We start from the raw sequence: 27509 nt of genomic DNA, 5'->3' as shown, positions 1-27509 counted from the left end.
CGACACAGCTCCTGGGCTGGATCGAATCCACAGTCATATGATTAAACATCTCTCGTGTCACTACAAGCGACACTCCTAGTCATCTTCAACCGGATGTGGTGTGACCCGCTTGATGTGGATAGCTACCGGCCCATCAGCCTCACCATCTTTCTTTGTAAGTTGCTGGAACGTATGGTGTGCCGGAGGTTGGGTTGGGTCCTGGAGTCACGTGGCCTACTGGCTCCATATCAGGGCGGCTTCTGCCATGGTCACTCTACCACTGACAATCTTGTGTCCATCGAGTCTGCCATCCGAGCAGCCTTTTCTAGACGCCAACATCCGGTTGCCGTCTTTTTTGACTTACGTAAAGCATACGACATGACCTGGCGACATCATATCCTTGCCAAATTGTATGAGTGGGGCCTCTGGGGCCCGATCCTGATTTTTATCCAAAACTTCCTTGAGTGTGTGTCTATTTTTAGTGGGTATTAACAGTCTAGCATTAGCTGTAGGGCCATCAGTCTCACCTTCTCTGTATGCGGATGACTTCTGCATTTCGTACTGCTCATCCAGTACTGGTGTTACTGAGCGGCACTTGCTGGAAGCCATTCACAAGGCGCAGTCATAGGCTGTAGCCCACAGCTTCCAGTTTTCAGTTGTGAAGTCATGTGCTATGCGTTTCTGTCGCCATCGCATCGTTCATCTAGAACCAGAACTTTACCTTAATGATGATCCACTCACTGTAGTGGAGACATATCGATTCTTAGGACTGGTTTTCAACACCCGATCGACTTTTCTACCTCACCTTCGTTAGCTTAAGTGGAAATGCTGGCAGCATCTGTGTGCCCTCTGCTGCCTGAGTAACACCAACTGGGGTGCAGATCGCTCTACGCTGCTGCAGCTCTACAGAACCCTTGTGCAATCCTGCCTTGACCATGGGAGTCTGGCTGACGGTTCGGCGGCGCTCTCAGGATTGTATTTACTTGACCTAGTGCATGACTGGCATTCCCATAGCGATGGGAGCTTTTACGAGTCCAGTGACCAGTGTCCTGGCGGAGACCGGAGTCCCTCCATTGCAGTTTAGGCGTGAACAACTGCTGGCCAGTTATGTTGCACGCGTACATAGTTCTCGTGCACATCCGAATTACTGTCTCCTTTTCCCATCCCTCGCATCGGCAGCCCAGGTCTAGGCTTATGATTGCAGTTTGCATCCGGTCTCTTCTGTCTGAACTGGAGTCCTTCCCGTTACCACCTCTACTCAAGGTCCATTCACTTACACCTCTATGGTGTACACCTAGGCCGCAGATTCTTCTGGACCTTTAGCATGGCCCTCAGGACTCCATTAACCCTGTGGTTCACCAGTATCACTTCCTCTCAATTCTCGACATGTACTGGGGCCATGAAGTGGTTTACACTGATGGCTCGTTGGCTGATGTTCACATAGGATTTGCGTATGTTCATGGAAGACATATTGAACAGCACTCCTTGCCAGATGGCTGCAATGTTTTCACTGCAGAGCTGGCGGCCATATCTCATGCTCTTGAGCACATCCACTTGTGCCCTGGCGAGTCAGTTCTCCTGTGTACTGACTCCTTGAGCAGCCTACAAGCTATCGACCAGTGCTACCGTTGCCATCCTTTGGTAGCTTCCATTCAGAAGTCCAGTATGCAGGTGAGAAAATGACCCATATTCCAAGCAAACCTCTAATTCCACAATGAGACAGTTGTCTCCACGATAATTAGTAAGAATAAGCAGCTGGCTTGACTGTAAGACAACTGCACTATTTAATGGATTGAGTGGGCCATTACTCTGGGGTAACATTTGTATGCAGCAACAAAGTGACGTAATAAAAAATTATTTTACTATTGTTTCATTAGCAGTGATTTAGATGATATAGTGGAAGTTTATTTAATTGTTGATCAATTAAATTAGGATTAAACTGTGATTTTGCTCACTCGCAAAATAAAGAAAGCTATTCTTTGCATGGATACATAGTACACCATGTGTCCACTCATGTTATGAGAAACAGCGTGCCTGCTCGAGGGTTGAGAGTTGCGGCACCCACCTAGCAAATCATTTTCTCATATCAAATTCCACCGTTAAAATGTGATACACCAATTAAGTAGACATCCCTAGAGTTTCAGCACTTTCTCGTTCTTTCGTGGGTTATCCTTCCTGACTATTTTGTGCACTTCGAAATAATTTCTGGGAAGGTGGCACATCTTGACTGACTATTACGTGGATCATTATCTAAGCTGTCCCAACCAAAGTTAAACTTGTTTGTTCACTTAGCAACAGTTATGAAGGAGCAGCGTCCCACAGTTTATTTTGAAAATTGGCATAATTTCCTTTGCTTTTGTACTTTTCTTTACGAAGTACTTATTCATTGCTAAAATCTCAATTTTTTCATTTTCACACATCTCTAAATGGGAACAACAGACATCTCCACCCAGAGCACTGATGCCTCATGTATTTGTTCATAAAGGGTGATACATTATTATGCAGGAACCTTGTTGCCCCAGCACTGACATCTGGTGGTGATTCTGTGAACTACCCCACATGCGGGTATTATAATGAGAAAACCCAGCCAGCCAGATTAATGGCCAACATTAAAAGGTGACCAAAGACCACTTCATCATTCAGCTACAAATCATGCCTGATCAACTCCTGTCCAAGTCCGCATGCACACACTTACCCATAACTTCTTTCCCACATATCTGTCTCTGCCTCCTGCCACCCTTCTCCAGTTACCATTTGTTTAGTGTTTCTCTTAATATCCTCATACCTGGCACTTGCTACTTGCATGGTTGCCAGTCACTAACTGCTAAATACACCTTAAAGGGTACCCCACAAGAGAGAAAAAAGAGAGAGAGAGAGAGAGAGAGAGAGAGAGAGAGAGAGAGAGAGATTAATCTAACGAACAGAATTTTTTGAACGTATAATTACTAACAGAACTGAACACATTGAAGTTTCTAAAGAAAAATAAATCATGGTGGTCAGAAAAGGGTTCCATAGCTATGACGTCACGGCTATGAGGGAGGGAGGAAGATAAAACATCGCATTCACAACTAGATCATCAGGTACAGAGAAAAGGTCAAATAGGAATCAGCCTAGTATTTGTTGTTATCAACTCAGTGAAACTACAGAAACCTAAACCTTTCTATTCAGAAAGGGATTTTAACTTCACTCCTACCTTTCTATTCAGAGCGGGATTTTAACTTCACTCCTCCCAAATAAAAGTACAATTTTCACACCTCAATCAGTTGGAGGAAGATGAGGACAAACCAAGCAAACAGATTATGATGAGTTTTTTTACTGATACTGACCCAAAACAACACTTTTTAAAAGAATAATTTAACCAGTTACACAGGCAAATCCACCTGTCAGAATGGACTAACTGATTTTTTATAGAACAAGATGAAAGAGTGGAGAAATTGAAGGATACCTGGAAGAGGATGTTAGACAGGGAATAGACTGAAGAATAAGCTTACACAGTTGTCACAAGGAATGTATATGGCTGAAAAAAAAAAATAGAAAAAGAAACACACAGTTAACAGCAGGATAGTGAAAGTGGTCAAGACAATGTTCAAATTTTATTTCCATAGTAAAGTACCAAATTTAACATCTTTTGACCAAACTTCCTGATTTTTCCTCATTTCTTCTACTTTTGACAACTGTACAGCAATTTGCTGAATATGTACAATTGTACAAAAATTTCATGAAGTGTATACAGAACAGTGGGAAGGGTCTATTGGACTAACTAACCATGGTGTAACTCCTTTTTAGAATATTGCGTGTCATAATCACAAACGTACTTGAGTTGTATAGTTGTATTTAGCCTTGGTCAACAACTATGGCTTCAAACAATGACATAAGTATTGTTAGAAATGTTTCCATGCTGAATATTGTAATGTAATTTTTCAGCCATGTTTTATGTTTTATTGTTGTTGCTTGCTTCATCACATAGCAGTGCTTTTTTGTGGTCTTATTAATGAAGAGCATATTACATATCCCTGAGTACCCAGAAAGTGATTTGCTGGATTCAGATGGTGATTTTCAGCCAGAGACAACTGACGAAAACAGCAAAACTGAGGAGGAATTACCATCAATAAATGTTCCCCCCCTCCCCGCCTCCTAACAATTCTCACCATGACAGCCTCAGGAGTCAACAGGGACAACAGCAATGATGGCAGTTAAGAGTTGGAATGGAAGATCATAACAAGCCATTGCTGAGAATAAGAGCTGCTTTGCATGCCTTACAGGAGAGAGAAGGCCTGCCACTGAGTCAATGACTATCATTAGTGGCTTTCCACATGTTTTAATTAATTGATACTGATAATAAAAAACACACAGAAGGAAATGCTCATGATGAAATGGAAATGACTGCTTGGACCATATCATCAAAGGAATTGGAGGCAACAATGGTATCATGTACACTAAAGGTGCCTTTTGTGCTAAAAGACATTTTCTCGAATGACATTTGGTCACATACTTCGGGGTCTAATTAATCAGGGAAGAAACAACATGAGACAGATTACGCAAAGTAATCAGATTTCTCTGCTTGAAAGCAAGTCACGTCCGAGCTCTAAACATCCTTTCTTGCAAGTTAGCTCTTATTTCTGAAATATGGAAAATATTAAAATTGAAGAGCAGTAACTTTCAACCAAAGTGAGGTGCAGGTTTACCCCAGTTTATGCTAAACAACCCTGACAAATCATGATTCAAGTATTGGACAGTTACAGATGAGACACTAAAGTACATTTGCAGTGCCTTCCTGTACCTTGGTAAGGAGATGGCCAACCAAACAAGCAGCCACTGGGTAAACAGTCATTCTTTACCTCATGGAGCCATTTCTAAACCAAGGAAGGATTGTGACAACAGGCAACTTTTTCTTATCTTTTCAGCTTGTCAAGAAGCATAATCAGAATAAATCATTAGTGGGGAAATAAACAATATTTCGTAGGATATCCAATACTGAGTGGAGAATATAATTGTGTTTTACATTTCATCACCAACTTGAAAAAGACTGATTAGTCACAGTGCACTCTGACAGTTTACCCAGGGAAGAAGAATACAAATGTCCTCATTCTCAGCACATTATATCCTGAAGTAGCAGAGAGCAAAGAAGGAAAGAACAAATCAGGAAACGTTACTTCTGTAGTGTCACAAAATATAGTGTGGACACCATTGATCAAATCATTCGTAAAAATCCGGCAAAGATTGCTTGCAGGATATTGTCGACGTATGTCTTCTACAATATTCTGGACATGGTCGCAATAAATGTAACCAAATAATCAAAAATAGGAGAAAGGTGTTCACTCTTTATTTGATAAATGAACTCACAAATGGGAAGCAACAAAGAGTGAACAGGAGCAAGAACGCCAATTTAACAAATGAGTAGCTGTATGATGGGAAAAAAAGTAAGAAGTCCCAAACAGGAAATTGCAAACGAAACAAGATGATCATGATCACCACCATCACCATCATCATCCGCGAGAAATGCAAAAAAGGCTATCTGTAAAATAGTGCGTGAAAAGCACCAATAATCTGCTCAAAGTGTGACTTCTGTGTCTAGAAACAAACAAGTGAAATGCATGAAATGTTATCAACTTTATACACAGATCATGATGCTAAGTATACAGAGTTCATATTGTATTCAAAACAGTAATAATAATGTTTTAATTTGCGACTCAATGTACCCACAAAATTGAAGATATCTCTTAGAGACATTATGTAATAAAATCCAGATTGCTGCTACAGTTGTCAAATGTTTTTATTTTTATGAATCCATTTCGGCTACATTGTCATCTACAGACCATCCGTGAAAGTTTCATATTTTTTTATTTTAGTAGATGTTGGTTGGTTGGTTGGTTTAAAAGAGAGGGTGGGGGGAAGGACCAAACTGCTAGGTCATCGGTCCCTCGTTCTGATTAAAATAATTCCACAAGGGTGGGAGTAAAATAATCAAGACATACAAAACACAGCTGGAAGAAAGGAGAAAACCACAAGAAAGACAGAAGGGCAACAAACATGAAAATAGGCAAAATCGGACAAGAAAACCACAGAGAGACACAAGAAACATGTAGAAGAGATCAAAACAAGAGAGCAGATTACCATGGCTGGCTGGCTGTGAGAATAAAAAGGAGAAGCCAGCCACTCTGCTACACATTAAAAGCTCCACTCTAAAGGCACTAGGATGGAGGTCACAGAGGGACAAAGGACATGCACTAAAACTTGGATCAAATGATAAAACCCACCCTCACAAATAAAACGTAAAACTAAAGCTGCTGTTGAGGCATTGTCATCCAACACCGAAGGTAGGGTGCTGGGAAAGTTAAAAGTCCGCCACATAGCGGCTAAAAGTGGGCAGTCCTGCAAGAGGTGGACAACTGTCCTTTGTGAGTCACAGTGACACCGAGGTGGGTCCTTGCGAGGAGGTAAGCATGTGTTAGCCACATATGGCCAATGCAGAGCCGGCAGAGGACAACTGATTCCCTGCGAGAGGACTGCATTGAAGACTTCCACACATTCAAAGTCTCCTTAATGACACACAGTTTGTTGTGTGTACTGTTATGTCATTCTGTCTCCCAAAGCCAGAAAACCCTGAGGCATGAGACAGAATGTAGGTCAGTTTGCGAGATGCCCATCTCCAGAAGCGGTTTCCACGTGGCCTGTCGGCAAGTTCATTGCCTGGGATTCCGAAGTGTCCTGGGGTCCACACAAACACCACTGACTGATGGGACCATTCCAGGGCATTACTGATGGTCACCTGGATGTAAAGCAACACAGCTTGTCACTGTGTTAGCTGAAGTAATAAGAAGGAATATGTAAGGGCTCACAATTCTAAAGCATGAATGGAACAGTATAAGACAACATTATTTGAGGTTGGTGCACTTCATACATAGGTGTCCCTGCTTAAGAATTAATGCAGGATCAGAATAGAAATAGCTGAACAGTGTTTGAGCCATTTTCATAGCAACCACCAAGATTTTTTGTGCCGGTTTGTGACCACAGATGAAACCAGGATCCACTACAACACCCCAGATACAAAAGGAGCAGTATATTGATTCACCACCACCACCACCACCACCACCATCACCACCACCGCCACCAAAGAAAACTAAGGTAAAACTGTCAGCCAGAATGGTCATGGCATCAGCTTTCTGGGATGTGAAAGGGGTTCTGCTGATATGTTATCTTCCCACTATTCAGAGAATTATGGGACAATATTACACTAACCTCATGGACCATCTACAGCACAAGATGTGTGAAAAAAGGTGAGGTTTGGGAAGCAAGACAGTCCTCTTCCTTCAAGACATTGCATGGCCAAACATGAATGTCACTGCTGTGGCAAAAATACATGAGCTAAGATACAGATTGTTGCCACACCCACCTTATTCATCTGATTTTCATCGGTGGTTGGAGATTTCTTCAAATTAAGAACTGATGTCTGAAGTAGTTAGGTATTTTGCAGGCCTAGAGGAATCTAATTTTTGAGGTGGTTCAAGGCATTGGAACATCACTGTGCCATGTATATTAATGTACATGGGGACTACATTGAAAAATAAAGTTTCACTGAAATAAGGTGTTCCTTTCTGTTCTTTTGTGAGAAGTTTTCAAACTACCCTCATACATTGCTGTATAGAAGATGCAGCAAGATTGGTATGGGGTCCTTCAAAATGTGTGGCATTTGTGACGTATCAAATTAAGACCTTCAGTTTTTCAAAACATATTTGCAGAATACATAAATGTGTTCATCACACCTTCCTATTTCAAGTATGGAAAGTGTCAGGTATATGACCACCTCTACTGCACTGCCATTCAAGTATGCTGTCTGTGGAACTTGTTGTGACTGCCTGACAAGACTCCACTTACATTTCACCAACATGTCAGATTGACAGACACAAATGATTTAAGATAAACCCAAATAAAAAAATTCACAAGTGGTTTAGTCAGATGGCTGTGATGACCATTGTTGGTCACTGTTAGGGAAAATGAGGGGATCCAGAAACCATTTATGTAGCAACTCAGTTTTTCATGGGGAGTGTTGACAAGTGGCACAATCCTGCTGAAACTACAACACTTCAGTGACCATCAGATTGAAATGAGGTCACAGAAAAGGTCTTACCAATGCCTATTATTGGCTTCCATTAACTGTCACAACTCGTCCTGCCAGATGAAGCCACCCACCCAGAAGTCACATCAAATCATCACTCACTGTGGATGCATTTTCTTCTCTCAAACTAAGCAAAATTTTTCTGACCCCCAGATATAGCAGTTCAGTTTATTCACAAATCCATTTGAGTGGAAGTGCAAATCCTCACTAAAGATGACATTCCCCACAAAACAGTCGTCTTCCTGTCAACTTCTCTGAAATCAGTCAACAGACTGTCTCCTTTTCTCATGATTGGTTTCTGTCAGATCTGCATTCATTGAATTTTGTAATGGTGGTGTTAGAGATCTTAGAATAATTTGGCATATTGAAGACTACCCTAACCTCAATTCTTGAAAATCGCAAAAAAACTGATTTCACAGGACTGACAGCCACTCTATCACAAACCATGGCATTGTTTGATGCAGATTGGCCGGAATGAGGGAACACAGAACCATTAATGTTCATTGTTGAAACCATTTCATTGAATTTTACAATAAGTCTGTGAACTGTCAATTCATTCGGTGCTTAATTGCATCCTGGAATGGCGTGAAGATGTCATTACTGCATAGCTTCCTTCAGTCTGATAAAATGTTTTCGCTGTTAGCAGATGCTGAACAATAGTAAACAGCTCCATGGCTAGACACACAATGAAGATATGTGAGAAATAGATGAGCAACAGTCAGAATGTTTATGGAAACCAAAATAATACTCAATGTTGTGGTCAACCAACAAACACAAATATACTATGCAGTTCAAAATTGATGTGCTTGTTGAAGACCCTTTACATATTATGCAACTGTTTTCACAGTGGCTCTTTGAGGAGATAGGAAATACCAGTGTCAGGGCTGGTATAAGAAGTGGATGGATGTTTTAGACAGGTCTTACATCTTGGCACACAGGACAGGATTTGAAAGCTGGCAGAGAATAGGGGCAGTTGATACAGCAAAGGTTTGGAGAGATGGGAAGGATAGTGGGGAAGATAAATCCTTATTTCAGTGGAACACAAGAAGCCTTGGTGGAGAACATGAGTCAGTTGTCCCAGTGCTGGATATTATCAGGTTATGATGTAGGTGCTCCTTTGTGGTCTTGTCATTAGGGTTGTGAAGAGTATGTCTGTGTGTGGAGATAGGACATTGGAGATTTGTTTCTGAGCAAGATGCTTAGGTTGGTATCACTCTGTGAACATCTAAGAAGTCATTGATATAATGTATTTAAACTTTTCCTTATTTTTCAACACTTATTCAGAAAAAAAAGCTTGCTTTGCTGCACATATTGATCTACTCAGTTATTAAATTACGTGATGCGGGGAATTGTTCACTCAGCACACAAAACGAAGTATTTTCATAAAACTTTGTAATACACATGTCTCTCCTCAGTTGTTCAAACACCCTGTAACATCATTACCATGTGTGTATGAACTCATATGTAATTTTTTGTGTTTCTGCATGATTAGTAGTTAGGCAAATAGTAAAATTGTTATAGCAGACACGCACTGCTTTTTTGTTTATTTTGTTGGAGTTGTGTTTGTGTTTTATTAAATTTATCAGCAGTGATAATCTTTTATGATGTTATTGCAAAGGGTTGGATACACTTAATAAGTGAGAGGGGGCTAGTTTTAAAAACCTTCAGCATAGATGTCTCTTCAGTTTTGGTACATAGTTAATATCATTTTTCTGTGTGTTGCCTTTTGTACAGGATGCGTACTTAAGTATTGCTGAAATACTGCAACCTCATGCGTTTTTCTATTCAGTCTCAACAAAATTGGTTGACCATCATACACACCCAGTTGTTGCTGTGTACAAGGAAGACGAATATTATTTCTTTGCAGGTTAGTTGAGTACTGTCTCATTTTATCATACTAGTGCAGGTTAGTTGGGTGCTGTCACATTTGACCATACTAGTCTTTGTATTTGAAACCCCAGTGGGAAATGCATGAAAGCTACATACTTTTGTTATACTATGCTGGACCATTTTCTTTTACAAAAATTCTATCTAATTTAATTCACCTGCTTTTTTGATGTCGCATCCCTTAGTACTTTCATTTTTTCTCATTGCACTGCTATCTAATATGTAGAGGTTTTGATTTCTAAATAAGATAAAGTACCCTGTAGGCATTTTGTGTGATCTTACCAAGACCTTTGAGTAGATCACCAAATTCTAATGCAGCAACTAAAATTGTTTGACAGTAAAGGAAGACCTATTTCCTGGACGGAATCATACCTTAATGATAGGAATCAGAATGTCATACAAACATATGATATTATAGGAATAAGACTAAATTTGGAGTGGGGAAATGATATATGATGTCCCACGAGGTTATCTGCTTGATCTGCCACTGTTCTTGGCCTATATGTATGATTTACCAAAGTTATTGGAGTGCTCATCAAACATTCTGATGTTTGTTGATGACAGAAGTATACTCATTAATGTATCAAGGTCAGACACAGCCAGGAGAACAATGGAGCAGGCTTACTCCTGGTACAAAGCAAACAAATTAACTTTTAGTCTTATGACAGATCATACATACTATGCAGATCCAAACAAATAAAAATGACTTACAGGTGCCAAAGGTAGAGATCATTGTGCAGACACTGGATGAGTCTCAATTTGGAAGTTCCTGGGCACCCAAACTGATAATAACCTGAGGTGGTGCCAGCATATGTAGACCCTGCTTTGCATTCAGAACTCTTTGTGCTGACCTGCAGACATGGTTGCTAGCTTAATCTTACTCAGTATTGTCCTGTGGCACCATCTTTCAGGACAGTTCAGCGAAGGCTGAAAAAGAAATTATTTTGCAGAAGTGAACCATAAGAATATTGAGTAAAGTTGATAACTGAACATTTTGTTCAGGGATATAAGGATTCTTACATTGCAAATGTTCCATAATAGTATTTGTGGTTAGTAACAAAAGTGAACTTAAGATGAACAGTACCATTCATAACAACAACACTACAAATAAACATAATGTACAGTGTACTCTTCATCCCTGTCTACAAATCAAGAGATTTTTCTATTGAGGGAAAAAAAGTCTAAAATGGGGTGCTGGTAGACATGAGAGAGGCAACTGAAAACCATCAGATGTTCAGAAACAAAGTAAAAGAGTACCTCATTAGCATCTCCTCCTTCAATTTATCCCAGTATTTCAACTCAAAGAAATAGATTCTCTAATTTTTGTATAAGATTTTAACATTGAAAGCATATATAGTCCTTATAGCAGCCTTTGTGAATTTTCATAATGAATTTGTTCAAAGGATTAGATGATAAGAGCAGCTGGCTGAATAGCATAAGAAGAGGAGTGGTGGCTTTTTCCTTTTCCAACGTAGCTGTTTTTCTCCCCACATACACGCATAAAGTAATCTGTAACTAATTGTCATAACTATCAGTTTGCGTAGATTAGCACTAGTCATAATTTGTTGGTAATATACTTTACAGAAGTAGCTTGAGTCGGCTGCTTTGCATATTAATGTATAGCTTAACTCATTCCACATGCCTACAGGATGGGAGTTATGGAACACAATGTGGTATTAATTGAATGAAGTAAGTTTGAACCTCAGATCTTTGGATATATTGTCTCATGTTTACTCAACTATCTGCTGAGTCACAGCTTTTAAAGCAACTAATGTAAAAAAATTAAACATTAATTCAGTCACTGTGTAAAAAGTGTAAAGGGAGAATAGAGAAAGGAGGTGGTAGTACCAGTGGTAATGTGGCAACTAAATTCTAAACTCCACTCATCTGACTGATTGGGAAGATGAGGGAATAACTCATATCTTGGGAATGACTCATATCATATACTACGAGTAATTGTGTAAAAATTTGTGAATTGTATGTTGTTGGCCGCGACTGTTTATAGTCATGCACCACATAGAGTTGAAGTGGTCAATGGAAAGTGTGGCTGATGATTCATGGAAGAATACTGTTTAAAAGGCAGGCACGTTGTGCAGTTTTGTCACTCCTTGGTTAGGTGGGCACACAGGAATGTTCAAAAGTTCCCTTCATAATTTTTTCATTTAATAAAACTCAGTTGTAAACACACACACACACACACACACACACACACACACACACACACACACACACACACACACAGAGAGAGAGAGAGAGAGAGAGAGAGAGAGAGAGAGAGAGAAATTTCAACACATTTATTTTCTTCTGTCTTTTGCCAGTACTGTGTCATACCCTTCTTGTTTTCCAGTATCAAAATTCATGTGGTAGTCATTAGCTTCAATAAATGAAGCCTCAAGAAAAATACAGAAGAAATGATCATATTAACTTAGTTTAAAATGTTGTTAATGCTTAAATGGCCAATAATACAACTATATATTTTTTGTCTCTGTACAGATTTGGCAGTACAGTACAGGCTAACTTCCTGTGTTCTTCTGTGACAAATGTTGTCACACCAATTACTCTTTTCTTGTGCATCAGCAGCCTTCCCATCTGTCATGGTGGATATACATAAGCCAATGAATTAAAGGGGGATTGAGTGGCTGTTCACTGCCTACTTTCAGATGACAACATTCCAAATACTGATGACAATATAATGTGATTGGATGGATGGATAAAAAAATCTACTCACCAAGCGGTGGCAGAACGTGCACATTATGTTGTCAAAAATAGCTTGTTTTCGTTGTTATAAATACTGATGACAGGAACATTTAAAAGAAGAAAAAATAAATAAAACTGCTCCTAGCTTTCGGGATCTTTGGGGAGGGAGAGGTATTGTTTAGGGAAGGTCAGACAAAGGGGCAGATCACTTGGATCCCAGGTTGAGAGGGACATACATCAGTATCACCTTCACAAACAAGTCTTACAGCTGCACTTACCAACATTGGTAGTATATGTGGTTGAAGTGTGATCAAGGTGGCCACTCATTATGGAACCTTATAGTGATCCAGGTATTTGCCAGCATTTATTCCAGAATTAATGCATGCTTTCACCTTTTTTTGTTTTCTTCAGAGAGTTCTAAATCAGATTCTAAGTTATGCAGAGTATCTTAAGATTTCAAAATCTATTGCAATAACTTTTGAACATTGGATTACGTGGTGCAGGTGAGAGGAGTACATATTTACTATACTACACCATAAGCTAGGTTCCTAAATATATTTTTAAGCCATCTCAAGTTATTTTTCCAGTGCTACAAAATTTTATGTCAGATACCAATATAAGGATGGTAGTATCCAGTACTTAACATTTACAGACATACCTATTCTAACACCTATTCTTAACCCTACAGAAATTTAAGAAATCTGAAACCCTTCTGCATTTTCCATGAAGTGAAATTGTTATTGGTGTATGTTCATATTCGAATTAATAAAGGGGGTCCAAAAATAAGATATGGAAACTATAAGAGGATGTTCTGTTAACAACCAAAAACTGGTATCCAGCATTGTCAATGTTTATCAATTGAAAGTACACTAGTATTTCAACAAATACTTAACAATGTCTGACATTGATCTCTTTTAGATTGATGTACTTCATCCAATATACGTTGAATGTATAGATTCTGGAATGCCAATAAATTATCTACCAATAATTGCTGCACCTCTTAAAGTCAGATTTGTTGTGCCAAACCTCAAGTGACATGTAATTTGTCTTCTAAATTGGGTGTGGCAGAATGGCACCTTCAGAAGGTGAAATATTAGAGACAAATTTTGAAATGAAAAATCTATTCCTAACCAATGCCCTAACTTGAAATGTCACAGAGCTTCCCATTACTTAATAAACTGACCATTTTATGCAAATCTCCACCCAAAAATCCATTTTATTTGTATTTGTCTTGACAATTTCGTAAGTTAGGAATTATTTTATCACTTTCATATGTGTGTGTTGGCAGTATTAAAATTTAATCTGCTGAAGTTATTTACTGGCCAGCCATTCTATCTCCTTGTGATTTTACGGTAATTGCAAGTGAATTCTTCTTTTGATAAATTTCTTTAAGGATTGTGTTACTGCCATCTAGTTAGATTATGTGAATTGTTTGCTGATTTACTATCATAATGTGTAAGTAGTCTCGTACTTTTGCTGCTATTATAAATAGTCAAATGATCACATTGTCACCTTTTTTTGTATGATAAACAACTCATAAGTTAACATTAAAATTTCTTCTTGGTATAAAATATTTAATTTTAAGTAATAAATATTTTGGAAATTCAGGTAAAGATCCTACTTTTGTTCCTACACGTACAGCAATAGCACAAATATCTAAGAACATTTCAGCCAGAGATGCTAAAACATACCACATACTTTTTTTCACTTCTGACTACTATCTTTCTTTTTTGTATTAGTTTGTCATTCCATTTATAGTCAGTACCAAAGTGTTACAAATATAGTGGATTATATTTATAACAATATTTTGACTAGATCCAACATTCTTTTTTTAAGTATTTTACTTTGCAGTAAAATGCACAAAAATTTATTAGCCCTTTAGGTATTACTTTTGCTGAAATAAATTACACTGTACAACTTGGGGTACTATAAAAACTTGGCCTCTCCTTAAAAAAAAAATTAAAAAAAAATTGCCACCCCTACTTTAACCCTGTTTGTTCCTAAAATTTTAACAATTCTAAACCTCTTCAGGTATTGGTTACTGTCTATCCCTCTGTTATACTGTTCTCAACGATTTAATCCAGCAGATTATGGTAACTCAATCAAGCTTCCCTATCACGCATCTAAAAATGCATGATCAGACAGTTGATGGTTCCTTAAATTCCGAGATGAGATCACAATTTCACCTACATGATCAAATCTAATAGAACGCTCAGAATTTTAACTCGCAGCTTAGGTGCTTGTTGGTTCTGTCAGTTTGGTTCAATATCTTGACTCATCTGTGATCATTTTAAGATGACAGATCAACTTCACTGCTGACAGTGTCATACAACAACACCATAGAACCATTTACCGTGGACAAAAGAATGGCATTTTTACTACTTGTAACAATAGTTAAGTATTTGTAGATGACTGTCATGACATTTCTAGGCAGCCAACTTTTCTGCTCCAGGTGGTAATTTTCCGCCCGCATGTTGCTCTTCAGTTTCTGTCTTCAAGTCACTTCTTCCTTCAATAAACACATCTACAACACGTTTTATTTCTGTGGTTGATTTATGAAACAAAAAGTACATAAACATACGGTGGTTATTCGGGAAGTAAGGTCCGAATCACTGTAGCTAATTGAATATTGTGTGAACATTGAAACACTCATGTGCACAGACTCCCAGCATGCCTTGCCTGTCAGATGATGCCATTTACTTTGGCACTGTCACAGTGTGCTGTTTACAGTGTCAGTTCAAACAATTTTAAAACAATTGATCAGGTCACCAACTGTGAAATATGGTCAGTGATTTGGTTTTGACAGCAAGGAACATTACAGCAGCAGGAATTCACAGAGAGAGAAGTGAGGTGTGTTGCCCCAATTTGATGAGTGACAGCAAAGTGCCTAAGTTTGTGAGAACTTTCAGGTATGCACAGGGAAATGTCAATGATGAACTGCAATCAGGTCAACCATTAGTGATCTCAGAAGATTTGGTCAAAGCCATAGACGAAAAGATTTGTGAATATCAGTGAGTCACAATTTTGACTTGTTCTACAAAGTAAAGGAGTTTTTCGGCAGCAAGTACTTTGCAATAGCTGGCAAGGTGAAAGAAGCACTTGACTGGTTACCCTCAAGGCAGCAGACGTTTATGGGTTAGGAATACAAAAGCTTGTAGAATGTTATGACAGATATTGAAACAAAAATGGAAACAATGTAAAAAAAATAAATGTGTAAAAATTTAAAAACAGTTTTTTGAAAAAAAAAAAAAAAAAAATCTGAGATGATTTAGGTTTTATAAGAAATCTGACCATACTGTCTGAATAACCCTCGTATAATGATACTGGCAGATATATTTATTTCTTAATATTGGTATGTAATTAAGGTTGTGCAACGATCTCTCTCATGACAGTGCTTACTCTACATGGCCTATTACAGCTGTACAAGATTATTTGAAATTTAATGAGAGATATTATTATGGAAGCATTACTATCTCCTCATGATTATGGGTATGATGGCACTTTAATCTCTTGAAATGCTTTATTATGATCTGACCTGATCCACTATATGTAATATGAAATGTGTTTTTACGCTTCTCTATTCAGTGTCCCAGTTGTGATTATGATTACACACAGAGTGCAAAACTGGCAAAACACAAAATTAGCAATACAGTTTTGTACATTCATAAACACAATCCATTTTAAATTGATCTTTGTACTAATATGTGGAAAATTGAAGTTTCTTAAAAAACATACTTTATTCACTGCTCTATGCTCTTTTTGTTTAGTGGTTGTTGAGAGTGAAACTGTACATGAAACTTCAATCCACTTCAAAATTCTGTCATCAGATGTGTGGCATAATCATAAATGTCCCTTATTCCTGTTTTTTAACTGAATTTCTTTTGCACTGATTCTCCATGTTAATCGCAATGAACACTGTTTCTCCTATTGCACGTTAATATATTTTCCTTCTACAGATCTATCGTACTAGCCTCTCCATTTGGCTACAAAGTGAATCAGTTATGTGGTCTGCAAATGTGTGTAGTGAACATCCTGTCAGCTTTTGCTAATCTTTCTAATTTTGATCCATTTTTGTGGTATATTGTGAAAACTTGTGTAAAAATAAGTTATTTGCAGCTGCTGGTTTATGTACTGCATCTGTCTGAGAGATGCATGCTGGAGTATTTTACAAAAGTGCAATGCCTGTGGAGTGGAGCACCACTCGCATATTCATGTTACTATTGTATTATTTAGACCTCTTTGTTTCCATTTCAGATAGTGAGAACTTCGAAAACATTGATTCAGGTCAACTAAATTCCTCATTGTATCAGTGGATTAACACAGAAAGATTCTCAACATTTCCAAAAGTTACCAGAGGCAATATCCACCAGATTATGATGACAAATAAGTATCTTGTCTTGGCCGTTGTAGAAGAAAATAAATTGCAGGAAATATCTCCAGATATGTTGGAGTAAGTAGTCTAACACCAGCATGCTGTATTAGAACTTAATGAACTGGATGCATGTTTTATTATTGTTCAAGTTATATGTGCTTGAATGTATTAGGTGGTACTTAACAGTAGTTGCTCCAGTGTTGTCACTGAATTTACTAAACAAGTGTGTGCAATTTTTTTTTCCTTTTTTTAACAAACAAAAGATTTTCTGTGAAAACGTAAAGAATGATCCTTCAGTAAGAAAACTATGCATACAACATCAGAAATGAGAGGTAAATTTGCCGAGAAGATGTGATTGTCCTTAATTCATTCTGTTCAGGTTGAAGCTTTTATCTTTCTTGTTGAAGCTTTTATCTTTCTTGTTGAAGCTTTTATCTTTCTTGTTGAAGCTTTTATCTTTCTTGTTGAAGCTTTTATCTTTCTTGTTGAAGCTTTTATCTTTCTTGTTGAAGCTTTTATCTTTCTTGTTGAAGCTTTTATCTTTCTTGCTGAAGCTTTTATCTTTCTTGTTGAAGCTTTTATCTTTCTTGTTGAAGCTTTTATCTTTCTTGTTGAAGCTTTTATCTTTCTTGTTGAAGCTTCTATCTTTCTTGTTGAAGCTTCTATCTTTCTTGTTGAAGCTATTGTCATGTTTGTGGATTTCCATGGCTTCCCTGAACAAGAGGGCGTGGTATCTTTTCTCCACAGTGAGAACTTCCATGTCAGCAAACTTTATCATATGGTTGATCTCGCATTGCACGTGCTCCACCATGACCAACTTTTCCATCTCTCCCAACCTGCAATACCATTATGTTGGTGATCTTGGTTTTGATGGATCATCCAGTCATTCCCATATAGTTGCTTCTACATGAACATGGTATGTGGTATATTCCCAAAATTGCAAGTTACCAGTCTGAGACACTCATTGATCTTCATGGTGGTGTGTGTATGATCTTTACGCCAAATTTGCACAATATATGGCTGATTCTGTCCATCACCCTGGGGACGTATGTACAGAATGGTTGTCCACAACATTTCTTCTTCCGACTTTGCCGAATGTTAGATTTTGCTAAACTTCTTATGCAACTGGTGGAGTATTGCAGACATGACATAAAGACTATTTACAAAGTGATCAAGGAGATCAAAAGTGTGTCTGATCAGCAAAAGACAAAAGGGACCCACTTGCAATGTTGGGCATAGATCACACAGCCAGTGCAAGTGGAAAAGTCTTTTTGGGAATGAGTGGACAGTACATCAACAGCAGGATCATTGAACATAAATGGTATTGTAGGTTGGGACAGTGGAGATATTGGCTCTAGAAGATCACGCACTATGTGTGATCAATCAAATAATAAAATTTTGTCAACATGGAATTTGTCGCTGTGGAGTAAAGCTACTACACCCATTTGTCCTGGGAAGCCATAGAAATCCACAAACTTGACAATACTTTCAATAAGATGGAGCAAAGCCACAAAGTAAATGGATCCTGGATTCCCATGGAGCAGCGAATGACCATTGCAGGTAGCAAAGGGAGAACCATAGCAGTTATGACCAAGGAAAAGCCCCCAGATGTTGGCGCAACTGATACATGTAATCTCTGGCAACAAGCTCATCTCCAGTGTGTCGACACCATCAGAAGATAAAATATTGACAATGCCAGCCATTTGTGACAAAACATCATAAAAACTCTACTAACCTGAAATGAAATGATCGTATGGCATTTATTGGCTGGGATTTCCCCTTTGGGGTTCGGCCGCCGTATTGCAAGTCTTTTTTAGTTGATGCCACTTCAGCGACTTAAGTGTCAATGGTGATGATAATGATGATGGACACAACACCTAGTCCTCTGCTAGGAATCGAACCCGGTCCCCCTTGCGTGGTAGGCGGGAACACTACTGCTATGCTAGGGAGGCAAGATGGGCCAACAGACAGTATGTCAGTAAAAGCTGTTTCAGATGCAAAGAAGCCAAAAGAGAAGTATGTTTAAAGTAGTAAAGCAGTTATGGAAGAGAATGTTTGAGTAATTGTTAATGCAAACACGATAGAATATTCTGACTTAAACAAAACTATTCAGGAATGTCTCTTGGAGGATGTGATGGTGGCGGTGCTGGTTAAATGAGTGAGGTTTTATGATTTTCTTCTACAGACAATTTCACCCTGCCGGAAGTTTGCCTAGATATCATTAACATGTAAAATCCTTAAATTGCAAAAAAATATTGCTGGTTATTACTTTGCATATCAATTTTTATATAATGTATATTTAAAAACAAAGATGATGTAACTTACCAAACGAAAGCGTTGGTATGTTGATAGACAACCAAACAAACACAAACACACACACAAAATTCAAGCTTTCGCAACCCACGGTTGCTTCATCAGGAAAGAGGGAAGGAGAGGGAAAGACGAAGGGATGTGGGTTATAAGGGAGAGGGTAAGGAGTCATTCCAATCCTGGGAGTGGAAAGACTTACCTTAGGGGGAGAAAAGAACAGGTATACACTCTCTCTCGCGCGCGCGGGCGCCCCCCCTCCCCCCCCCCCCATCCCCCCCCCACACACACACACACACACACACACACACACACACACACACACACGTCTGCTTGAATTTTGTGTTCGTGTTTGTTTGGTTGTTTATCAACATACCAACGCTTTCGTTTGGTAAGTTACATCATCTTTGTTTTTAGATATGTTTTTCCCACGTGGAATGTTTCCCTCTATTATATTTATATGAAGTATTAATCATTTGTTCTATCAGCATTGGTACTTTGGACAAATTACATACAAATCTTCATGGCAGCACACTCTTTTTGTTCTCAGAAACTGCAGGCAATAAAACCATAAAAACATCGGACTGAAGATTCAACTATCCAAATCCCATAGCCAGTAAATCCTCTTTCACTTACAAACTGACAGTGTTAGTCTTTTTGGTGAAAGTGAATAGTGGCTCTTTAAATGACTAATTGGGACCAGGTGAAAAGAGTAGGTTGACTGCTGCTGAGTAGGTGGTGGTGGTAGGTTTAAAGTGACTATTATTCACCCCCACCCCATCCCCCAGGTCTGAACTTGTGTACCCCACCTGTCCGTGTCCATAGTAAATCCCATGTGCAAGTGTGAGAACGTTTTCTAAATGTTTGCATAGCGTGTACCTGTTGTGGGATATGGGACCAGTGTGGGATTTTCCTAGTGGGATGTGGGAAACCATCTAAAAACCAAATGCAGGCTGACCAGCTCACCAGCCTGTTGGTAACAATCCCTGTCAGGCTTGTTTCCTCATTTCCCAGAAATAGTGTGTGTTAACGCACTCAGCTGTCTGGGTGGTTGCTACTGAATAAGATTGTTGTTTCTTAAATATATGTGTAAAATTGCACTGCTGAGTATAAAATTTGTGACACCAGAAAGCGGTGAACCATAGGAGCAAATCATATTGTACAAATTACCTACCACACAAAATTCGGATTAATACAACAATTTTATCTTGACAGAATTTATGATGGGTGAAGCACCTATAACAATCGAAAAGAGCTTCTACGTGGTGTGGCAAATGATACTCAGTGTCCTCCTAGGACAGGTATTGCCATGCTACAGTAGTTGATTGGAATGAACTGCTGGCAGATGTAATATTCACAAGGGTACCGCAGAGATCAATTTAAGCTTTCAGGACACACACAGTATTGTGCAGTTCAGTTTGAATTTTAATTGTGCAGAATATCAATCGCTTGATTGATTTTTGACACTTGGGCGTTGGTTAGGTAATTTATACTTTTTTGGAGGTGAGGTATTGTGTATTTCCGATATGAGTGTAGTTCTGTCAGCTTTGTAATATTATAGATTTCAGTAGTAGTTGTTAGACCTTATGCGTTGTTATGTAAAACTTTGGATAAAAAATCATCAGTTCTAAGTTTTCTATATTTTATTCAAAAATTTGTAAATTTTATAATTGTAGGGAAGTTGTGTGTGAGAGCTCAGGGAACAAATAGTTACTTGAGAGAGCTTATGCAGAGGAAAGGTGGTGTGGAAAATGGTCACCAGTGTATTGTGTCACACACACGATGTTAAAGTTTGGCAAATAAAATAAGTTTATTGTGAAAAATGCATTTGAAGAAAGTGATTTTTCGATAAATCAATGAGCTCTCACACATTGTTACTGTCTTGGTTTGTCAGGCTGCTTGAATGCTTGTGATCAGTCAGATACCAAGCATGCAGCAACATCTTTCATGTTCAAAATATTTTGCTAGATGTTGAAAACTGATTCAGGACTGATTTTCATTTTTTACACTTTTGCCTCATTTGTGATATGCTGGTCTTTGAGCTTGTCTTGTGATTCCTAGATCTTCACAGAGAGATTATCTGCCACTTTGTTGTTTGTCATTCAGATTTGTTTGGCTTCACTGGAAGTATCTGCACCTCAAATCGTTGTTTTTTATGATGTGGATTTGTTTCTGTGTGCCCAGCATGGATTCTTGTTGTAGTGTTCCTCTTCCAATGCAGAAAATGATTTACCACATGATACAGCCCTTTATCAATGGGCTGCATCGTTTTGTGTTAGCTCCTTTAGCATTTCAAGTGTACCAGGACTGCAACAAGTGGCTATAAACAAACATAATATCAGTTTTGTAACCTAATTTTTTCAAGGTGATAATTAAGACTTTGACTGCACCTCACCATCCATTTGGTGATAAATGGGATGAACTTAGTCTAATGGACATTCTGTCAACAGAAAACAATCTGAATAACGTGATTAGGTATCCAATTCCTGGAATATCACACCAAGACTATGTTGTGTGAATATGTAAACTCTGAAAATACTGCAATCTTCTTATTTAACTCAGAAAATTTGTTAGTGCAGATAAAATTGTAGAGATGCCTGTTACTCATTATGAAGTTGTCAGAAATGTTACTGATATGCTCTTTCTACGGGGTCAATCAATAAACTATTCTCCCAACCAATTTCACTTTAGATTTTGCATTTATTGTCACACCCTTCAGTGCAAACCACGGAACATGCAAGTGTAATAATGAGAGAATATTTGCACTCGTAATATTTGGTATATAACTTAATAATTACTTAATAAACTATAAGAATATATGATTACTCCTTTAAACAAACATATATTTAAGACCATAAATGATAAGAGTCAACTGTTAATAAAGTCCCGTAGAACTAGAGCCAGGATCACCTTTTCAGTCCCTGAATGAAGTTGGTAGGTGACATTAGGGACAATCAGACGTTCATTAAGCGTTACTCTGTTAGGGACGATCAATCATTAATAATTATAACTACAGATTAAATAAAATTAATCTAAAGCAATTAACATCAGTAGTAAATAATTAAGTCACATCTCAGCAAATGCATCAAAACCAAGTCTTTCAGTTCTATAACAATGTTGTATTGTCAAATATGCCAGATTACTGACACACTTCTGCAGTTTCTCCAAACCTGGAACTATCTTAATAGTGTGCAATGCTTAGGTAATCCAGAACTACTCTAATTCGCCTTTCTTGGGCATAACGATGGAGTAAATAATTAACCTCTTACTTCATTCTCCTGGAACATTGAGCGGCAATAGTGGCTCGGGAAAGAGGATGGCTCCACCAGGAGGAGAAAACATTTACCCGAACTGGAAAGGGAACTCGTTTAACACAAGCCACTAAGTTGGACGAAGACCAGTTGGCGATTTTTAATTCTTACCCAAAGCTTGCTGGCCAGCAGACGAAAATTATAGAGGCAAAGGTAACTTTATTTGTGCTCACAAGAATTGATAACTTCTGCAAATGAGATTCAGGCAGAACTACTGCCGTAGTATCAATATGGGAATTTGGGACTGAGGAGAGCAAGTCAACAACGGTCTCTACCCAATAGACCCAACATTTCAGACAGACTGAGCAATTGACATTAGTCATGGTTAGGAGGATTACCAAATAGAAACTCTAGCACTACCTTAAATATAACTAAATAGAGCACTTAAATGCCACGGGGACCAAACTCTTTAACACAAGAATATGTACACAGTAGTTATTAATAACTCCCACAACACTGGGAGATTGGCCCCGCCAGACGATGACCATTGCACTAACTAGATGAAAAATCTTACTTTCAGTGACGGCACCACCTTCTGGAGTTTATTGGCAGCCGCAGACATACTTCATAGCTTCCCCAGCCCATGAACAGAAACCAAACGTTGTCCACAGATTTATGGCCTCTTGCGTCCTCACGCCCCGGGTTTTTGGGCCCATCCAGACTTAGCATAGAGGGACCGAGCATCCCGCTGCAGAACGGTCGTCCAGGGCCAAACACTTATCCACCCTCGGCACGGTACACAGCACCTCCTCCCACCAGGCGCACTAGCAGTGCGCTCATGGAGGCTCCCTCTAGGAAAGCGCGGAAACTCCAAACAGAAGTAAATCAAGTGAAAAAAGGAACCATGGCAAACGACACGATTCAATTACCCTTATGTATCAGTTTGTGTCTGGCACTATTGATGGACAGACTATGACCATGAAGTCTATTATATTACTTTGTTAATATGTCACTGATGGCCATGTGAAAATATCATCCATATCAGTTTGATGATCTCAAAATCATGTGCCACATTGCCAATGCTTGTAGTTGGGTTGTCAAACCCATCAATCATACTTTCCTTGACAAATCAGTTGCTTACAATCAGTGACAGATGCAGGATTTTCTTCAAGGGAGTGGGGATTTGAGGAATAGGTAAAATGTAATAATCAGAACTAAAGTAATATATTCACAAACGTTTTGATGACTTTAATAGACAACAATGGTAAAATGGCACTTACAGAGAGAGCAACGAAGCTTTTTAAAGATTTCATGTAGTACTTCATCAGTTTTTATTTCAAACAATCGAAAATCGAGGATAGAATATAATGACGGTATTATGAAAAGGATGGATTGCTGCGCACCATATAGTGGAGATGTTGAGTTGCAGATAAGTACAAAAAAAGACTATTAAACAAGTAAGCTTTTTGCCAAAAGTCCTTCCTAATTAGACAATATGGGCGAGCGCGCTCGCTCCCAGACACACACACACACACACACACACACACACACACACACACACACACACACACACACACACAAAAAATCATGATCACGATCACTGTCTCCGGCTCTCGAGGCCAGACAGCCATTTCTATATTTTATGAATATACATCAAGGCGAGTCCATTCAGTCTGTCTACACCCATTGCACTCCTTAAGTGATGTTTCATATATAGCAATGTTCAGAATAAACTTAGTGTAGTTACTGGCAATGTGCAGAAAAGTTTCATTGTCTTATGAGTGCAGGGGAAAATAATTAAGGTGGTCTTTCTGGTTAAGGGTATTTCTTTTCCACACCTTCAGTTCATTAAAGAAAGTCTCTAGTGATGCATTAACATCATTAGGCCCCTGATTTACCATAGCATCAACAGTAGGTTGTAAGTTTTCACCTGATGCTCACACTGTTTTTCAGTAGAATCCTGTTCATGAGTGGAAAAAAAAATTGAAAGCACTCTGCCTTGAAGCTAGGTCGCTGTGTTTGTCTCCCTGTCATTCTTTGAATTTCCAGCTTAATTACTGTAAGTTCAGCCTCACGTTCTTCCTCCTTGTACAATGGACAGAAATGTGATCGAAAATCTTCCATTTCCTTTTCTAGATTCTCATACAAATCAACACAAATTATAAGGTCCATCTGTTTTGGGTGTAGTAAAATGGCTAAACAATGTGACAGGCTAAAAACATGAACATAAATTGCCATGTGTAGGACTCTTGGAATTTTACTGCACATTCACTTGACACACTGCTCATATTTGCTGCCCCATCAATACCCAATCCATGACCATTGTTCAGATTTAATCTCAGATCATGAATGTTTTAAAAGAAAACATCTGCCAATGCTAATTCACAAAATTCATAAACAGGAACTAATCTGAAGAAATCTTCACAAATTATGAATATAGTTTTGTCTTTATCAACATATAAAGCATGAAGCGCCAACTGTTCTGTCCAACAAATATTAGCGATTTCATCTGCTAGCACACTGTTAATTTTCTCAGCAAATTGTTTGCAGACTAAACCACTGGCAGTGTCAATAATTGCATTCTGAATGCCTTTGCTGAGATATGTCACATTAGCACCTGCAGTATCTCGATGTTTTTTAGAATTGCATCTGCTGCCTCAATTTGGAATCTGAATCGTGCCCTGAAAATTTACCATCATTTACACTTGAAACTTCGCCTTCTGACAGCTGTCCATAATCTGTGTGTCCTCTCAGTGGTAATCCCTCTCATTCGCAAAACAAAACAGTATAAACAGTAGGGATAAACCTTGTATGTTTTCACTTATTCTCTTTTTTATTTTTTAACTGACAACCTCAACTGAACATATATGTGCCCTTCATTGAGTGGAATTCACACAGAGCTTGCAGAAAGTGCCCTCTTTTGATTCTGAATAACCGAACTCCATTGAAACTCAGACAGTTGTTGATGTTGAAATTTCTTTTCACATAAGGAAATTTTGTAATTTGTTGGTGGAACACAAGTTTTTGCAGTAAAGTTATTTCCTGATCCTCGTGTCGGCAGTTCTGTAAAGAAAATGGGCCTATGTCATACTGGTTGTAGTTTTGTCTAGTGTTTGCATGAGAATTCTGAGTATTAATGTTGGTGAAGCCGGCTTCCATCTAGTTATGTTGTTCCTGAATGCTGTGCATGTCTTCATTGGGTTTTGAAGTGATGTTCACTACAACTGTAATTTATGTTGGATTTAAACGCTATATTTTGCTCAGAAAAAAAGTTGCTAGTCTTTTCTTCTCCATTATTAAGCACCTAACAATGTAACTGAACTAAACACAACACACTAATCAACAATGCACCATAACCTGTAGCAAATCATTTGACTACAGCATGCTAATGGGTACCAGCATAGATCATCTGGTGATATATGCAAAGCTAGCAGATTCTGGCAATTATATTAATTCATAGTGAGACTGTTCACTCGTGCGACTAAATAATATGAAATGCACACGTTCAAAACTGTAGTAAAAAGATCAGTGTGGTATTAGTAGTCGAGGCCTCAAGGTTGCTAAATTCACGGCTCTTTACAATAAAATTTTCTGCAATTTTCTACACCACAGAAGTCATAATAAGATTAAAAATCCAGATCATAGTTCACATGACAGCCATAAAGAAAAATGGCATTGAAGAGTGTGCAAGAAATAGATGGTAACTGTAGCAAATTCATCTGACTCTAGAGTACACTCAGTATTTTCAGTAAGTGTTTAAACTGTGATCCTTAATTAGTGAAACTTAGGTTACCCTTCAACTAAAAATATTTCCTAAAGGCATGGATATGAATATCTATTTTGTCAGTTTATGTGGTCTGAGGACAAAACAATTTGGCTCGTCATTGCTTTTAAAATATAATGTGCAAAATGGCATTGGTTATTTTTAAATTAATGTGTTAAATATTCAATCTTGCTGCTGTTCCTGACATCATTAGTGCAATGCAATCATCTGGAAAGTTTACTGTCATGCATCTTGCCTACAAAGTTCACACCAAAAATCATGCTCTTTAGAGGTGTTGCTAATTTCACAAACAACTTTTTATTCCTTCACTATACATCTGCATCTACATCTAAATTTACATTATAGTTTGCAAACCACTGTGAAGTGCATGGTAGTATGTCTGTTTGCACCAGTTATTAGGTCTTCTTTTCCCCATTACATTCGCATATGGAGTGTGGAAACAATGACTGCTCAAATGCCTCTGTATGCAATGAATTTAATCAAATTTTGTCCGTACAATCTCAGTGGGAGCAAAACATAGGAGGTTGCAGTATATTCCTTGATTCATAACATAAAGCCAGTCGTTGAAAGTTTGTAAGTAGGCTTTCCTGATTGTTTACTTCAGTCTTCAAGAATCTGCCCTTTTATTTTCTTCAACATCTCTGCATATGTTCAACATCACCTGTTAGTCCTATTTGGCACGAGCCCCACACACTTCAGTAATAGTCTAGGATTGGTCACACAAGTGATTCGTAAGAAATTGCCCTTTTAGACTGAATGCATTTCCCTAGCATTCAATCAATAAACTGAAGTCTGTCACCTGTTTTACCTATGACTTAGCCTATGTGATCATTCCATTTCATATCCCTACAAAGTGTTACATCCAGGTACTTAAATGAGTTCACAGATTCCAGCTGTGAGTCAGTGATATTACAGTTACAGGATACTGCATGGTCCGTGTATGTTAGACATCATTGTGCAATAATCGCTTACAGATGGTTGGTGGCAGCACTAACAGTGGAGAGTATATATTATAAAGTGCGTTGTGAGGATGCGGAAAAATAGTGAAGTCGTCATCAAAATGCGAAAAGGAGTGACTTACCTGATGCCCAAAAGGGTATGATCATTGGCTTCTGG

General features: G+C 38.4%; 1 protein-coding gene across 2 annotated transcripts in view; it reads left to right on the top strand.

The window, feature by feature from the left end:
• The window catches only part of LOC126475359 (protein disulfide-isomerase TMX3), a 181946-nt gene that overhangs the window by 103482 nt on the left and 50955 nt on the right, over positions 1-27509 (top strand). For both annotated transcript variants that reach the window (XM_050103173.1, XM_050103174.1), the window contains 2 exons: positions 9830-9962; positions 16934-17129. In XM_050103173.1, coding sequence (XP_049959130.1) covers positions 9830-9962; positions 16934-17129 — 329 coding nt within the window. The remainder of the gene's footprint in view (positions 1-9829; positions 9963-16933; positions 17130-27509) is intronic.

The sequence above is a fragment of the Schistocerca serialis genome, chromosome 4 (assembly GCF_023864345.2).
Source record: "Schistocerca serialis cubense isolate TAMUIC-IGC-003099 chromosome 4, iqSchSeri2.2, whole genome shotgun sequence".
NCBI lineage: Eukaryota > Metazoa > Arthropoda > Insecta > Orthoptera > Acrididae > Schistocerca > Schistocerca serialis.
The sequence above is the reverse complement of the archived record's forward strand: the minus strand, read 5'-3'. Positions and strand labels throughout refer to the sequence as shown.